At 37.3% G+C, this 18229-nt stretch overlaps 1 protein-coding gene across 1 annotated transcript; it reads right to left on the bottom strand.

The window, feature by feature from the left end:
- Window positions 1–764: 764 nt before the first annotated feature.
- On the bottom strand, window positions 765–9940 carry hoxb10a (homeobox B10a). Its single transcript, XM_043674770.2, has 2 exons — window positions 9176–9940; window positions 765–3456 (listed from the first exon to the last, which is right to left on the bottom strand). Exons 1-2 carry the CDS (start codon window positions 9906–9908, stop codon window positions 3185–3187), a joined length of 1005 nt encoding a protein of 334 aa, XP_043530705.2. The 5' UTR covers window positions 9909–9940; the 3' UTR covers window positions 765–3184.
- Window positions 9941–18229: the final 8289 nt, after the last annotated feature.

The raw sequence follows: 18229 nt of genomic DNA on the forward strand, positions 1-18229 counted from the left end.
CATATAATAAACAATCGGTCGCACTATACTGATAAAGGATCAACGCTTGCACTTTTTAACATCATCAACAGACCATTGTAGTGAGAAAGTTCAAGAAATTCAAATATTTAATTTTCTACCAAGTCAATTTGATTATAACCATTCTTAAAGGGGCTCTGGAAAAACACCAATGAAACGTGACAACAAGACCCTACCATTTTCAGCATGTTTTCCAAAGTCTTGAAAACAAATGTGGACAACAATTAACGATTTTCCACTCGCAGTTTGCCAAGCAAAGTGTGACCATTTTCCTGATCTTAAATCTGTGCTGTGTAGCATGCCGCTTGGAGACAATCTGCCTAAGTCCAACAAGTGCTACATGACAGCAAATTGCCAAACATATTTACAAGCCATAAAACTTCACAAAAGCGGACGTGGTCGTACATGGAGCATCATCAGTGCCCACAGTCAGTTACAACCGTCTCGATGGTATTTAAATCACCGACACCGGATACCAAATAAATTTCAGACTGCAGGGTTTTCTTTAGGGATGGAAGCATCGGAATTCCCTGTCTTTTTTTCTCAACCATCAACTTGTCCATTTCAGGTCAATTTCACGGGTTCACAATCAGCCAACCAATGTCCGTGATATATTTGAGTCAGGCTTGATGAAAGAGCCACTAGTCAGCAAAGACTCACAACAAACCTTAACAGACTTTCAGACATTAAAAAAGAGTATTAAGAACTATAGAATGCACCAAACACATTTTTGCTTATTTTTAAATTTGAATTTTAATATTGATAAGGCTTAGGAAATAATGCAACCAATTTAAGACGTGCAATATACAGAACATGCTATTCAACAAAACTTCGTTTACACCATGAAAGTAAAACATATCATTTAAACAGTTACTTGTGGATTTACATATGGTCCCCAAATATTAACATATTCTTTCATTTCCCTCTCATACAAGTAGGTACGGAATTCAGTGTGCACAGCAGTAGACAAGAGGTGATAAATGCGACGTTAATAGTCTTTGGTATAGCTTTACATTAATAAAAATAAATATTACATGTTATATGACATTACACATTTGTTATCTGAAATCGCTACCTAAAATCACATATGTCAAAGTAAATGAGAGGACAGATCACTGTACATTTTCATAATTTTGGTAGACATTTAAGATACATCTTATTCTTAAGCACAATCCTATTTTAATTGTAGTATATAATGCCCATTAAGTGTATAGTTCACTGCAAAACGTATAATGGATATTTGTCGTATGTTTGGATGTAGGCTTGAAATAATTCCTGCATATTCATATCATTCATGCTAGAGAAGTTCAAACAAACAACTGCTGATCCACACCAGAACACTGACTGACCAAGAACTCGTCTGTGTTTATATTTATCTCAGTCTGCAGTTGCACGTAAGTTGTAATTTTTATTGTGAGTTCTTATCAATTTATTAGTTCTCACATTCCATTCACATTTCGCTAGGAAGCTTCACATCACATCTCTAATGCAGAACAGCATGAGGAAATAAAACAACAAAATTAAATCTGCATATTGTTAACTAGGTCAGTGCCCAATACCTACCACCACCCATACTCTCCATGCAGATGGCTTTTACTCCAATGTGAATCAAGAAGCTTTGAGGTAATGTATGTATAAATAGAAAAATATAGATCAGTAGCAGTTCTCGATGAAAAAGGAAAGTCACAACTAGTGGGAATCCATGTTAAAATGTTATTGTTCTAAGAAGAATAAACTGGTCAACTAAAGTTTGGCCATTCCATGTTAATCAAAGAAACATTAAAGCTACAACAAAATCTGTGTTCTTATAACAATTGCATTTAGAAAATTAAATTGAGGTGAATCTTAATGCTTGCATTTTTAATTTTAAGGTTTATTTTGATCAATTTGTATCCAATTAATGTTTTACATTTTCAGCAGCATTGCATTTAATACAAATCTTCAGGCTTAGCTGTTATTTTAAGTCAAGTCGGCAGAAGAATATTTTATTTAACTGTAAAATGATCAATTCACTCTCCAACCAATTTATTGTGTGAAAGTTTCAAGACGTTGCAATGTAAAGGATACTGAACTAATTCAAGCATCAATATTACAACCTCTATGAAATACACATGCAATTTTTCATAGTTTGCTTATTTCCATTTATATCAATTCAATCATGCTTTAGAGGTCATGAAGTGAAAAGAAAAAAGAATGGTTTCATTTGGAACACTTGGAAGCATTTTAAATTAATTTTATATTTGACATTATAATGAGGAAACAGTCTACTGAAAGCATGTGACGTCTACAAAAGAATTGCACGTTTTTTTACAATAACCAGCAATAACCTACTTAAATAATTATTGTTCCGTGCTTAAAGACAAGAAAGATTCAGGATAGGATGACCAACAATGAGAGTACATGTTTATCATTATGTTCTCTCACAAATTGAGGAAACTGTGTTATATTAAGCCAAAATATAATGGCATCTATCCAAATGCAAGGAAAAATTCACAATTTATCCTATGGTTTACCAAGTTTTTTCTATAATTACCCACTCTAATTGATTCAATATGTCTGCTTAGTTTGAGGCTGGTTTCTTGCTATAAGCTAACACTCTTGTACATGATGTATGCCAGCACAGATGGAATACTATGGTAGGTGCCGATTTCACTGCTGTCTCCATAATAAGAGAAAGTGTCAGACATGAAAGAACTGCTCTTTTGAGCATAACATATATGTGTGGTATTAACTATACGTCGATTAAACCCAAGAAAAAGGACAAGATGGAGAAAACAAGTTGGCTTTTATTGCCTTTTTGGAACATTCTTTGAGTTCTTTTCCTCACGATTAAGCGATAGGACACTAAGTTATGTGATGGCTGTTAATGAGCTTCTGGCCAGCAAACTTAAATATTCAGTCTATGTTCTTTCGACAACTAAATCAGTACCTTTTGTTATGTTTAGTTAGTTTGAACTTGCAAGTCCTTCATCCGCCCATGTCCCTTCTGCTTTGCTAGCTCATTGTTGTTGTAGTGACTAGACATCTGAACTTGCAACCTCTCACCACCACCCCCCAACCCAAGACCCACCCCCATCAATGCTGTTGTCGCGCTCGAACTGTTTTAACGAGACGTTTGATATCGTCCGCCATCTCGTATACTTTAATCTTAAAAACAGCTCTTTCATCAAATCGGGAAAGTAGCCGATATTTCTCGAACTCTGTGCTCCCTGCTCATCTTTTTCAGTTTCATTCTTCGGTTTTGAAACCAAATTTTGACTTGTCTGTCGGTTAGATTCACACTCCGGCTGATCTCCAGGCGGCGCTCTCGAGTTAAGTACATGTTGAAGAGGAATTCCTTTTCAAGTTCCAGTGTCTGTTGCTTGGTGTATGGGCAGCGTTTCTTTCTTCCGCCCTTTGCAGACAGCCAGTTTATCGTATTCTCAGTCTTTGTACTCTCTGTCAATCGGGAAAAACACATTGTCAAACGACCTATAGAGTAAAATAGATTCTGTTTTCCTCCCTTTCACCACCAATGACTCAGGAATTGCAAAAAGGTATCCCGACTGAGAATGGGGAGGGTTAGGATTTTCGGCACATAGTCAGCTAGGGGAATATGAACACTCCATATTTTATCCTGCTTCGTATTAGCGTATGGTATAGAAGGGTGTTTCACGATGGAGCATTACCTGCTTGATTCAACTTTAGGCCTATATAACAGTTTCGGCAACTGTACTCAAAGGAATATCATGTACCTGGACAAATACCAGCGGGAGGGTCTAATTAGGTTCATTATAAGGCATTTTCACGAATGCACGTGGCACTAAAACTTGATTCCTAACAATACAGAGATGAAGGTAATAGAAGAAACTATTACGGACAATACATAATACATTACGGACAATCCCTTTGATATTACAAAAAGACACGATAGTGCCTAAAGCTTTATTTCAAAAACAGCATTATGTTTAAAACACAGCTAATTTAGTTTGCAATGAAACACAACCTAAACTAAAATTCAAATTAATAATGGTAAAATTATGTTAAAAGTGTGAGTAACTGGTTTAAAGTAAGCATATTTATTTTCTACTGCATCCAGGAAAGTGCATGTAAACACTTGTTAACTTTCCAGAGACAATGTTTTATGCAACGACCTTGCTGAGTACAGTTTTAGAACACATTTGTTACATGCCACATAACGGTTAACCCCGGTATAAAGGCTTTTATTCTGGACTTTATCTCCAAGGTTCTGGTTTATGCAAGGAAGGGAAAACAGTTGTGAGCTGAGGACAATAAAATAGAACCATAGGTCCAACTGTTTTAAACAGGAAGTCATCAGGCATTTTATAAGGCTTCTCCACACTTCTCATTTTATTTTTTTTTCCCTGACAGTCTAGCATTCCTTTTGCTGGAGTGGATGCAAGCAAATGACACATTCTAATGCAATTCATCGTCTTATTGTGAATGTAGGGATGCAATGCTCTATATTGATCTCTTTCTCCATAAGATTTTAGATTTTTAAATAGTTTCTCGTTATAAAAATAATAATATCTCTGAGGTGAACGCCTTTATAGTATTAGTCGAATTTAGTTGCTTCCACCAACGTTATTGCATCATCCTAAAATATCATGCACCAGAATACATCATTGACAAAAAAAATCAATATATTCAACCTGTAGGCACAATACCACAGTCGCTCGACATCTTTACAGTCTATCGTGGCAAAATACAGGTATTTGACTTTCTCGGGCACTAAAACATGTCGTTTCGTGAAATCCGACAGTTACAATAAAACTGTAGCATCTTCTTGTTCAGTGAGCCGAATAGCCTCCATCTGTGCTGCAAGTTTTCCATATCTCTAAAGTAACTCGATTGCAAATGCAGTTACCCACTAACCATTTAAGATGACAGCATTGATGTAATTCCATTAATGCAAGTTACACCCTTATACAGTTCTTGATTTTATGGAAAAGGTCCAAAGTCATGGAATATAAATCAATATTACATATTCAGTCATTGTAAGCTTATCAGCATGCAGATATAACAACACTCACAAAGATACTGCTGATATAGAGTTAAAATATTCGGCGTGTGTGGTGCAGGGGATAGTTCCTTACTGACCAAATTTCAACTGGCTGAGCTGAAACACGCGAAGAATATCTGAGTATCACTACTCAACGACTCTGTAAATGGAACAAAAACAGAAAATGCTGTAAATAACTCTGCAGTTCTGGCGGCATCTGTGGAGAGGGGTACAGAGTTAACGTTTTCAGGTCGTGACATTTCAACAGAACGAACTGAAATGTTAACTGTTTCTGTCTCTCTCTACTGAGGCTGTCAGATCTGCCGTGCATTTCGCCATTTTCTGTTTTTCTCATGGATTTACTGTTTTGAAAATATTTTGCTTTTGGTCTCTATATAAATATGGACTGGCCACGTTTTTGTTTACAACTCTAGGCATTATTATACGGACACGATTTGCCATTAAGTTGTGTCGACACTATTTGCCAACATCCCAGTATTCAGCCGTATATTAGGAATGTTTCCCGCGTCTGTTTTGGTCATCCAAAAACATTGCAGTTAGCATCAAACAACAATGGGATACACAAATGATGTATTGTTATGCAAATCTGGAACATGTTAAGCACACGGCTAAACTTTGAATTTGAGGCCAAGTATTGTAAGGAGGCATAGTTTGTCCATTGTCCCTCTAGATTTCGAGGGACCATCTTAGACTTTGAATAACCTTAGAACTGGGAGAAATACACTATCAATTCCATTCTTGTCACATCTTTTAAATGTAAACTGCAAATATGAGCAACGATAGAAATTATTGATAACTCTCAGACTAAATTAGAAGCATGCACCTAAACCACAGATACAGTAATTTTGGATTGGCAAAGTTGACTTAAATAGACTTGGTTGGAGACTTTTATAATTAACAAAATTCCTATGTAGCTGTGAAATCTCTGCTAATTTATTCTGAACAATAGATAGATAAAGCATTTATGTGATATAGTTATGCAGTTGAAAAGATAGGTTGTGGTCAAATAAGTAAAATCAGGAATTTTATGTTTAACGTTCTCCTTTCAGCTGCCTACCGAATGCATCAAAGATCCAAAACATGGGCACCTATGTAGTAAGCAGTCTGAAATCACTCCAGATTTTTCCAATAGTTTATATGAGATGTTACAATGTCAGTTTGTGTTTCTTATTATATGGGTGCAAATTGTAAACTCTACTACATTTTCGATTCAAATGTTATGTTTTATTTGGTTGTGTCCCCAAATCAGCATGGAAACATGCTGAATCCGTGGATTCGTATGAACTCAAATTACAGACAATTACACAACAAGTTTCAGGTGACTCTCACAGGGATATCTTGCAAGAAACACAATACTATATTACCTGAGGTTCAGTTCAAATAATAAAGTTCAAATTTGCACTACATTTTCAGGCATAGTGCTAATATTTGCTGATTAAAACAAGCCAGTACTATGCTGAAAAGTCGTATTTTACAACTAATGAGTGAACCCTACTCTTGAGTTTATGTTGCCATTGTTATTATTATTTCATAACAAAATATATATTGCACATTGAAACGGTGTAGAAATTACTAATATCTAGGAATCACAATTAAGGAAGTCGCGTAACTTGTACTTTGTTAGCTACCAGTTCAATTTTAAAAATAATCAAAACCCCAATCTATTTTCAGACCTCCATCTCAATTAGCTACTTTGTCACGTTATTGGGTTCTTTGTGTGAAGCTGACGTTACTTCAATGCAACAAAGATGGCGGAAGCATTGTTGTCGTAGTATGCAGTTTTTATCCTAACGCTTTTGACATCTATGGAAAAGGAAATTCTATGGAAGTCAAATAACCCCCAGAAATTGGAGAAATTAACTGATATGTAATGGAGAACAGACTACATGTAGTTAGAAAGTGAGAACTGCCAGATAGATAGAACTAAATAAAATTTATAATCGACCTGATGGAATCTTTCTCACAGATCAGATAATCTATCCATTGTTCAGAATAAATTAGCAGAGATTTCACAGCTACAAAAGAATTTTATTAATTAAAGAAGTCCCAAACAAGTTTATATAAGTAAACTTTGCCAATCCAAAACCACCATATCTGATGTTTAGATGCATGTTTCTAATGTAGTCTCAGAGTTATCAATAATTGCTATGATTGCTCCTATTTACAATTCACATTTAAAAGATGTGAAAAGAATGGAATTGATAGTGTATTTGTCCTAGTTCTAAGGTTATTCAAACTCTGAGATGGTCCCTGGAAATCTAGAGGAACAATGGACAACTATGCCTCCTTTACAATACTTGGCCTCAAATGCAAAGTTTAGCCGTGTGCTTAACATGCTCCAGATTTGCATAACAATACATCATTTGTGTATCGCATTGTTACTTGATGCTATCTGCAATGCCCTTGTTTGTGTCATTTAATTGTGTGGTTAAACACTCAGTAAACCAGTGCTAGATAGACAGAGTTCCCTTCACTTCAGCACATTTACGTTGATACCACAAAGACATACAAGCCAGTAGAAATTAGGAAACAGCCACTGGAGCAGTTTGGGGTTGCAATTTAATTTACAAAGGAATTTGCCGGCTTATAGGCAACTAAAGTGGTTATATATTGCAATGTTTCATTATTTTATGTGGGCCAGTGTAGGTGGAGGAAATCCGTTATGGCGGATCAGAGTTAATTATAACTTCCTTCGTATTACTGCATCCTGGTGTTTACCACTGCTTTCGCCTTGCGTAGCAGCTCAGGATTTTGTTGGGTGTTGGGCGTGTGTGTGGGGGGGAGGGGGGGCGCGGGGGTGAGCGGAATTTTAAAAGTACGTTTTACCGGAGAGTACAGGAGGAGCATGGTTTATTGCTTACTCACCTACTAGACAATAGCCAGTCTCTGAAAGAATCGGCGATAACTCTTGCGACATTCGTCGTTTTTCGCAAACGTTGTGTTAGAATCAGCTCACAGCTAGAGTGCTATTGGAATCTTAGGTACCTACCAGGAAATAACATTCGGAGTATTTTGGATTACAAATTAGCATGTCGGTTCAATTTATTTGCCCCCGTGGTTCTTTTATTCCTAATTTACTGACAGCGAGTTCTCATTTAATACCGCAATCCTTCTGCAGCGCCGCGTGATGTAATTTTTCTTCGGCGCCATAATCCAGCTCCATGGCAACATATAGACCTTAAATAGATGTCACACGCTGCCTTCAAGCTCATTTTAGTTATGTTCAGGATTTGGAATTCACAATTTAATCTTGCAAATTGTTTAGATGAATGAACCAATCGATGGAAGACTGCCTGGGACGCTTAGTACATTCACCATCAGACTTAAATCTAACACATCAATAGCCACAATTGTTCACTGAAAATATCATTGGCCACCAATGCAGATGTTTGCATCATAGCTCCAAACTCTGATTTCATTCGAAATGATATTCTTCAGTGCAGGTTTTTTTAATGAATACATGACTATTTAATAGCGATCCCTGTAATTCTACCCACAACATTTCTCTGTATGTGCAAAATAGATGCGTGGACATATTTAACAGATCCATTCATTTTGGTCGTCTCTGAGTATAATGTAAGCATACATGGGTAATGTACATGTAAACTCATACGATGAAATTTTAATGGTGTAATATGTTTGCAATTTGTGCATATTTGTATACATTGTGATTACAGATTTTGCGGTCATGAAATTATTTAGACATATTAACAAACATAATTGCATGGTTTTTTCTTACTAACATAACTGTTTTATGTTAATGTCATGTGTGCTTAATGTCATTGCAATTTTATGTTTTCTCCTTAAGCATGTCTTGCGCTTGGCATTCTTTTTTGCATTGGTCAGTTGTTTCTATTTTGTGCCGGGCTGTCCTGCAACTAAAGAGTGGCTTTCGGAACAGTTTTGATCCTTAAAGGTCCTTGAAACGTGTTTGCAATTTACTCTGTGGTATGGGGTCTATCCTATAAATTACTGAAGGTATTAATTTGAACTGAGGGATTTTTGTCTCTGGAGACGAAAAAATATCTCCTTTATAACCTAATTAAAGTCACCTTGCCGCAGATGAGAGAATTTCCTAGGTTCCTGCTCCAAATGCCATGTCATTGTCTTCCTTTCGTTCAGGATCTTACCCACCTTTTACTTCCTTCTCAGGAACGGGTTTATCCGCGCCAGGAAACTGTAACTTTGCTGTTTCTTGTGTAAACGTGCTTTCTCTTCCCCCTGTGTTTTTTCCCGGGATTCCGCGACTCGGCTCTTTAGAGGCGCTCACTTTTAGTTCTTTTTCACCTGGTTTTGAAGAGGACGACGTGGCGAAGGAAGAAGTGAAGGGAATGCTGGAGTGAATCGAGCACGGAGCAGTGGCTGGCTGTGGTTGGCTGTAATCCGTCGGTTTGTTTGATGAATAACTCGATTCTGAACGGAAATAGCTGGGCATGGGCACCCTGCCACTGCCATTTGTGCAGAGTTCAGAAATCACCCTCGGGTAGACTGAAACCTCGGAGTGCGTCTTCGAATATTTATCCCCGCCTAATAAACAATAGTTCGCTTCTTCCTTCACGCTGGACGTAAAGGAGTAAGTGTTTATCTGTTGGAGCCGGGCTGTGTGGTTGGAGGGTGACGGGTTTGCCCACCCGGCCATGCCTGGCATGCCAGACACGTACTGATGTGGAACCAAACCTATACCTTGCTGGTTGTTCATCTCCCCTTGTTTACGGTGTGCTAGGCCAACTTGCCAATTCTGTACCCCGTAGCCCTGGTCCGCTCTGGACGACAAATAAGCCCCAGGACAGTAAGATTCAGTCCGTCTGGAGCAAATTAAAGACTTCACTGAAAACGAGCTGGAAGTTGAATTCTCCGAACATGACATAGCTGCAGCTTAATTTGCTGAGCAGGGGGAAGGGGAAAAAGAAAGGTCTTTATCAAACTGACATTTCACTTGCACTCTTCAGAAGCCGGCTGTAGACTATTTCCGCCCAGCCGGCCAATCAAACTCGCGGCTAACCCGATAGACACCGCCTACTTCACGGGGGTTTTGAAATGAGAAGAACATTGATGCATTTGTGGGACTCAGCAACACCTAGTTATAGTGACAAATACAAGCTTGTTAATTTAACTTTTATCAGCCAAATTGGAGACAACTCCCTACCGCTCCACACATACACGCTAACCAGTTCAACTTGCTGCTTTTTTTTGTGACAACGTGGAACAGAACAAGATTTTCATTTGTAATTTCTTTCAGACGGATTGGCGACAGCAGGAACGCTAGAGGAGCTCTGAGTCTTTTTCATGTTCAGTTTTGTGATAACCAATGACTGAAGTAGTGATTCAATGTAAATAAGGAGAAGTCTGAAAGCGTCATTGTAAATTTACTTTTAGCCTTTAAGAGGTGAAAATACAATATCTCCAGAAATAACCACATATATAATTAATATATAAATATATACATAGAATATGCTAACTTATCGTTTCAGTAGTTCAGTGACAATAGCATCTTCCAATCGGACTTAGAACCAGGAAAAAAATTCCGGCAGTTGAATATTTATTTTGCATGGACACGGACATGGCTTTGAAAGTTTACACTTGTACTATTTGCCAATGGCAGCATTTTCTATCTAATGATAATTCCAGGAGTGGGAGATCGACGACTTCTAAATCCATAAGGGTCCATATGGTAATCATTTAAAGCAATACTGTATGAAGCAATACTGCTCAAATGACTTGAAACAAAGCAAACTGATTTAACCTTTGGTCTAACTTTTCTCTCTTGGCCTGCGTTGAATTAACGCAATGGAATCAAGATTCAAAGATTACTGTACTTTCTGCTTTCTCTCCACAGATGCTGCCAGATCTGCTGAGATTTTCCAGCAATTTCTGTTTATGTTGCTGATTTTCAGCATCTGCAGTTCTTCGTGGGGGGGGGGGGAGCTTTGAAAACATAATTTTATTTCACATCGATACACACTTTAATCCGTTCAATTAGCTATTAAAATAGCAGCTCGGTTTAATCTATTTATGCTATTTATCGTTTATCGAACCTGTTGTTACCGTATATTTTCAACAGTAGGAAATGAACTTCGTTTTTATACCACAATAGCTCTGCTACGTTCTCTGGCTTTATTTTTTTATCAAACCTCTTACGCATTGTGTTCACCGTTTGAACGTCAAAACGAGTAGTTGTGTATCTATGTAGTTTTTATACTTAAAACCTGCCATATCTCTTTATTTTACGAAAATTTGTTTCGGAGTGTTAGAGAATCGAGTACAAGGAAGTAATCAAACCAGGGAATGGAAACGCGGATATTATATGTGATGCAAAGTAAGCAGAGACGTTATCTGCTTCAGAGCAAGGAATCTCAAGCTTGCAGTACATTTGTCCACATTTGGGCAATTGTTTCGCCATTTATCTATAGCCATTAAATTAGACTTTATGCACCCCTGAGGTTTTTCAACTGGGATCAAATCTCCTATAAAAACACGTATTTGCAATAGCAGTTGAGTTAAACTAGCGTCGTTTTTAAAGAAAAGCAGAACTACGTAAGTTGGCTTTTTCCCGAGAGTAAAATACATTTTCTCTGTCAAATTCAGGCAGAGACGCAGGCGCAGTAAAAAAAACTGTATTAACAAAACATAAAATATTAACTTTGAAATACTAGCCTCTGCGGAATTTCGCGGACTCAACTGTAAATATATAAGAACAAAAAATGTTTAACTCTGACGATGACAGTTAGGAACATTTTTATTGACAACTAACTAAGTCATTAACTTACAGATTTGATGGTGTTGTTCTTTTCAACCTCAATTAAATCTGTTTTGGTGACTAACGTTAATTCTGCGCACATTTTTAATCCTCTGAAAGTAAAGCCAAAGAATCAGCAATGTGAATTGGAAATCCAATCCAATATGTTCCAGCTTTTATTGAACACATCTGCAAGTGCCGCTTTCGCACCACTAAACGCCCCCAACCAGCCCGAGAAATATATCAACTAAAGTGAAATGAAAGCAGTTTTGTGTGAACAAGTGGGCTTCACTACTAATCATAAACCCGTAATATTTCAGAGCAACAATAGGAGATTGTAACATGTTATTGCCACGTGAACGTGACACGCGTGGAGAGGATTTTCTACCCCGAACTGCAGCAATAACTCTCCAGAAATGACTGAGCCACTGGTGTAAGAGAATAAGCAAAAGGATTACCCCGGCTCTTGCTTATAAGAAGACCCTGGGTAGCCGCGTGGAACAACCTAAAGCGCGGTTCATTGTATGTGAGAAATGGACAAGATTAAAGGACTGAGGGTGGATTTACACACATGAACACATTATAGACTAGGATTATCGCAATATCTGAGTAAAGATCATCAAACCAAAACCTTGGACACTAACTCCCAGCAAAGCGTTTCGATAGCTGCTATTGGCGTCCCAAACCAAACAAACAGAAAGCATAAATGCAAGATCCAGAACGATATACGACACTGCCATATTATATACAAAGCTCTGAACAAGAGTGCAGCCCATGGTACGTATAGCTGCAGTCAGAAAGTTCATTAACATACTGTTCATTGTATAAACACACCGGCACAATCTTGCATCATTGTTTTGTTAGACAGTTTATTGCGGTCAAATTTTGTAATCTAGTTTGAATGGAAATTGGACATGCGCTTGCACTATCGAAAATGGCTTTGTTAGTAATTGAAGTTGTTGTTCCCTTTTTTTTATTTAGGATGCACTACTACAAACCTAGGGATTTCGATCCTTTTGGTGGAATTTTGCATACAATGGATTGAGATTTCTTTTATTTATGAACAGTGAGACAAATGAATGGATAAGTAATATGATTATAATGATGATCTGTGATTAATTAGACCCCCACAGCTCAATACTATTCTGTTAGTATACTTAATTTAGAAAAAAGTCCTTTCCTGTGAACTTGAGCGTCATTCATCTACGTCGGCCTGAGCCAAGCATTTCGGTTCAATTTGTCTATAAGCGCCCGGTGAGCAGGCAAAATATATGGTACAACGCCAAAAAAAACAACACAGACTCATTTTAAATCACAATATTCATGTTGTGCCTCCTTCGATAAAATCCTTGGGGATTTTAAGTTTTTAAAATAACAAACTTCAGAAAAAGTGCTGAACAGACTTGGGTTTGTGTGAATTGTGACTCGTGTGCTTCTACTTTATCGTAAATTAAGGTTGAGATTTACAATAGACCCCATGCCTCTTTACGAAATTCGAAACTCCAGATATTAGGGGTTAATGATAAGAATTGTTGCGCTGATTAAAAACAAAGAGACAGAACTGCATGCGGCATAGCATCTGATGCTGGTGCCTGCTCGGTGAAAATAGGCCATGTATTTTAAATCAGGTTTATACATCTAAATTGACAGCACCTTCAGCAGGAATCCTTTACAGTGATTGTTAAATGGATGAATTACAATCTCAACGCTGAATTTAAGAGAAGAAACATTTTTGAATGGGTCACATTATTTTTCGAGATTCCATATAGGGTTCAGTGGCGGCCAGTTAACAGACCATCACCGGGAAGGGGAGAGGGAGAGGAGGTGGGTAGACGTTACGACACTTATTGCAAAATGGCGACAGAACTCTGACTGCCTTGGAGAAAATTATGTAACAACTGACTTATGAAACTCAACAAACATTAATTTCTGATCTGTGATACATGAACAATAGATTGGGATTCAACAATGAATATCTAGTTCCAACAGTAAACAGAAACATTTTCCGAATTATCCTTGCAGGTGTCATAGTTTCGCATACCATTTATCCTTCAAATTCTAAGCATTACAACGTTTGAATTTAACCGATTAAACTCCCAACTCTATTCAGTCCACTATAGGGATAAGATCTTATTCGTTATTTCTCAATCCTCTATTTTTCCCCCTCTTCGTCGCTCGTTCAAGTGCACCTGGAATGGGTGAAATTGCACAGCCGTTACACAAGGGCTATTTTATGCATTTGCCAGATAAATTTGTGAAATTGAATGTACAATACTGCACATTTATATAATTCTGTTTTCACGGAGAAAGCTCCAAAATCTCCGCACTGACGGTTTCTAATGCATAGATAGATACATGTAAGGTCATGAAAATGTTAATAACTTTGAGACCTTCCGTTTTAGCTTGAGGAGTTTGCGCAAGGGAATTTCCTCGATTTTTTCCCACAAAATTGACAACGATAATAAAAAACTGTCTCAGCAGTAATAACAAACCTAGTCCGCTCGCAGTGGTTGGGGGCAATATAGATTTTTATTGGTTACTAACCAACAATCTGCGGGAGATTCTTTTTAACTTACGCAAGGATATATCAACAAAGTAAAAACGCGATGGGAGCTGTACAACAATTTAAAAACGAGAATGCGTTTACTTACTGGAATTAAATAATTATCCCAAATGTAGGACTGGATTGCACAGTATAAGCTCTACATTTCTAACGTTAAAAAAAATGATGTTCTCCGCTATATTCAGCTTCTTACGCCAAAAATATCAATGTTCAGTGTCCCGCAACACTCGCTTGGAAACCGATTGAAGCATAATCAACATATTTGCATATTAAAGTTCATAATTGCAGGGGGCGGGGTCCGTTTGTTTCGGTTTTTAGATCTTGCATATTACTGATTTTAGTTCATAATTTATTTCTGGATCGCACGGCGCACGGTGAATGAGGGTGGAACGGCCTCGAAACGAAGCAACCTCGAGATGAGGCAAGATTCTGCCATCTGACCGAAAATTTGTCGAAAAACACGAATATAAGGCCTGCCGCACGGTACCAATTTAATGATGAAACTTCAAGTAACCAATTAGCATTTGAATCCGTGGTTATGATGTCCTCATTGACAGCATGAATTCAAATCGCTTATTAAGAATACTGCTCTGCATCCATCTTTCTGTCGTCTGTTGATCAGTCTATATCCGTCTATTTGGCTTCGTCTCCACATTACTGACGATGTGACCCCTTTTCTCTCTAAGCTCTGATGGTTTTCCTTTTAAACCATTTCTTTACAAGAATTCTTTCATATAGCCTCGGGAAATGCAGACACATAAACTTTGAACTTCGTAATCAACAAACCATGTTTTCCCGTTCTCCTCTTCGGTGCGAACTTTTTCACGTCTTTGTCATTTTTGCCCTCTGCACTTAGAAACTAAATTCAAATCAAAGTTGTTCGTGTGCGCCTGCGAATTCTCTCAAAAGGTGAAGGTTATGCCTCAGCGTCTTTCTTTGTACAGATTCCAAGCGTCTCCTGAAAGCAACTTCTGAAGTATAATCAGACACTATTTAGCCTCCACCGCGACAAACAAAAACCCAAAACTCGCAAAAGCGAGGCTTGCACCGCCTGTTTTAATTTAAAAATAGGAGAGCAAAGTGCATTAAATATTTATGATAAACCTCAACACGAATCTTCCTCCTCCCACCCGAATGAAAGTATGTTCCACGTTAAACTGCAAACGACTTGTCGATTTTTAAAAAATTTAAGGTACCTCCAGACGAGATGAGAAATTGCACACAATTCTTGGGAATGGGAAAATAAAATGTCTAAAAGAATCGCAGGTTTTGAATATTTTAAATTAAATGAGATTTGGTGATCATTTAAAACAATGTATATTCAGTGAATTGCAGTTTATCTATTTCCCGTCAGCACCAAGTCAGATTCTGCGCCATGTTATTAACAAATAAAGATGTAAAAATGATTATTATATTCATAATTTCTGACTTATTAGTAATTCAAGTAAATGTATCTAGTGGCTCGTTGTTGGTCCTTGAGGGCTGGTAGTGGAGCGTTTCCACATTAATTTCTCTCTGAACTTATGTCTCAGGTGAGAATGGTATTGACTACCTTCTATGAGTCTCTGCATCTGCGGATCCGAGGAATGCCACTTCCGGGTTGATTTGAATCTAACCCAGATTCATGACATCGTGACTTCGAGCCTGCGCCAAACAATCGCCCTCTCCAAATGCTGCTCGAAGGTCAAGTTAGTTTGAAAAACATTTCAAAATAAAGTCACAAAGCTATCATAGTGAAACCACTTGCATTTTCAGGGTTTACACACATTGCAAATGTGTCGCTCTGTCTTTCACTTTCTCATGAAACTAATTGTCCTGCTTCGTCGCAGAGCTCAAACACCTGCCACCACAGAGGGTAATATCACTTTGTAAAACTCCTAAATCAAACAGGATTAAAAGAATTGCATCAATTCTGCTCTCGGTTCATTTTTATAATGGCGATACTTGGAAGGATTTTGCGTTTTTCCTCTCTCGCGGAAATTCGAACACTGACTTTGACATTGACCAACCCCCCCCCCCCCCCCCCCCCCTTCCATTCATTCAGCCAAGGAAACATTTGAATCGATTTTCTACATAGAAGAATTAATTTTTTTACCAAAAAATATGAAGTTACGGGTAATTATATTTCGAATTCTCCAAAAATAATATATTAACAAATTATATGACCACGAGGTTTTGTTTCCAATGCAACAACAATGTATTCCTTTTGTATTGGGTTTTGTAACTGGGTTCCGTAATTGACTTATTTTCGTTAATATAAACTGTCTACAGCAAACCAACGTAAATAATCCAGAAATGAGTTTTCTTTTAATTGTTATTATCGTATGGAAGTTAACATTTCACATTTTTGTTACAGTTTAAACGAATGCTCAATTTGTTTTCTTACGGTCCAAATTGTCAATTTAACCAGCTGGAATAAATTTGAATGTAACGTGGCCGCTTTGACCAAACGATCGGACGGAGAAGATGAGTTGACACCTCAAATTCATTTTTAAGCATACCAAGGACAGTATTTTACCTCAGCAAATCATATGGAAAACATTGCTCGTGAGAATGAAAGAAACAACACGGTTTATCGTTTGGTTCAACTGATTCCAAGTTTACGGGTTGTACAATGTTTAAGCTACATTGTGTATTTGTAAGCAAACGCTGTGCTTCCTTGCCAACAACTGGCTAACTTTGATTATCTGGCGACATCAAAGTTGTACTTATAAACCTAATTTGGAGCAACAATAAGAATTTGGACTCTGCGTACCTGCAAAACGTTTTAATTCTACGCAGTAAAGAGTATTTCGTGAATCGCGTAAATTAAAATACTTTTTCAATGAATCTTTCGGGTAACAAACAAACACAGCTTTCAAAAGAGTCCACCCTTAAACAAAGGTGTGTCTAGAGGTGCACAAAAAGAATTGAGAACTCTTCCTCAATTCTGTAAAAATGCACTAAACGCTGCTACTGTGTTCGAAACTGATGAATTATTTTCATTGACTCTAATGGAATGTTGGCGCCTCAAAAATCTCGTCGGTTTTTGTAAAAGATTCACAAAGGATTTTCATAGAATAATTCGCAAGAAATGGCGCGAACACATTAAACAATATTCTCCATTTTCGTTCCATTTTTGCCGTCGGAATAATGCAATATATAAAGGGCTCCTCCACGTAAAGGAGACTGGTTTGGATCTCACAACGAATGATTTTACTCCTGTGAAATTAAAATCCTTAAGAATCTTTGCAACCGGATAATTGCGTATCAATGCGTCCTAATCCGCTCTGGCATGTGGGGTTTTACGTTGAGAGAGTTCAGTAACGACACCACAACGGCGGGTATAATGAACGAATTTACACTATGAAATTATACATCCAAATAGATAAACAGACAAAATTTTAATATTCAATATTTGGGAATTATATATCTTCGAAAATTGGAAATTCCTGCTCAAATTTCCTAATTATAGAAGCAATCTTTTTTGTAGATCTCTCTGGAAAATATAAATCACCACTGTAGTTCTCAAAATCTCCACGCGAGGTCGGTGTTGTTTCACAAATAAGCCGAAAAAGACCTTGGCCTTTAAATCAAAAAACCTATGTAATTAAATCCAAGGCTAAAAACAAGTTCTACTTGCAACAGATACACTAACAATACTAAATGTTAATGCATTGCGTAGTTTCTATTTAAAAAATTAATTTCAACAATTTAGATGACATTTGTTCAATGTAATTATAAAATTATAAAAATAAAACAGCTACACAGGCCTAATAATTGCTCTTATCTAATGATGCTCACATTTCAATCGATTCATTCTCTTGTCGCGTTTTCAAATGTTGAACTTGTATCTATTTCGAGGGAGAAGACGACCATCACGTTGAAGAGACTAACTCTTGATATATTA

This window comes from Chiloscyllium plagiosum, unplaced genomic scaffold, assembly GCF_037043375.1.
Source record: "Chiloscyllium plagiosum isolate Xiang-an unplaced genomic scaffold, Cpla_swu_hap1 HiC_scaffold_32, whole genome shotgun sequence".
Taxonomy (NCBI): domain Eukaryota; kingdom Metazoa; phylum Chordata; class Chondrichthyes; order Orectolobiformes; family Hemiscylliidae; genus Chiloscyllium; species Chiloscyllium plagiosum.

What these genes read in the sequence shown, in the direction of transcription:
- hoxb10a (XM_043674770.2), bottom strand. Translation starts at nt 9,908, where the DNA reads ATGTCATGTTCGGAGAATTCAACTTCCAGCTCGTTTTCAGTGAAGTCT. An exon ending in TCCTGAGAAGGAAGTAAAAG is followed by an intron (nt 3,457 to 9,175) that starts GTGGGTAAGATC and finishes CCCGATTGACAG; the next exon opens with AGAGTACAAAGACTGAGAAT.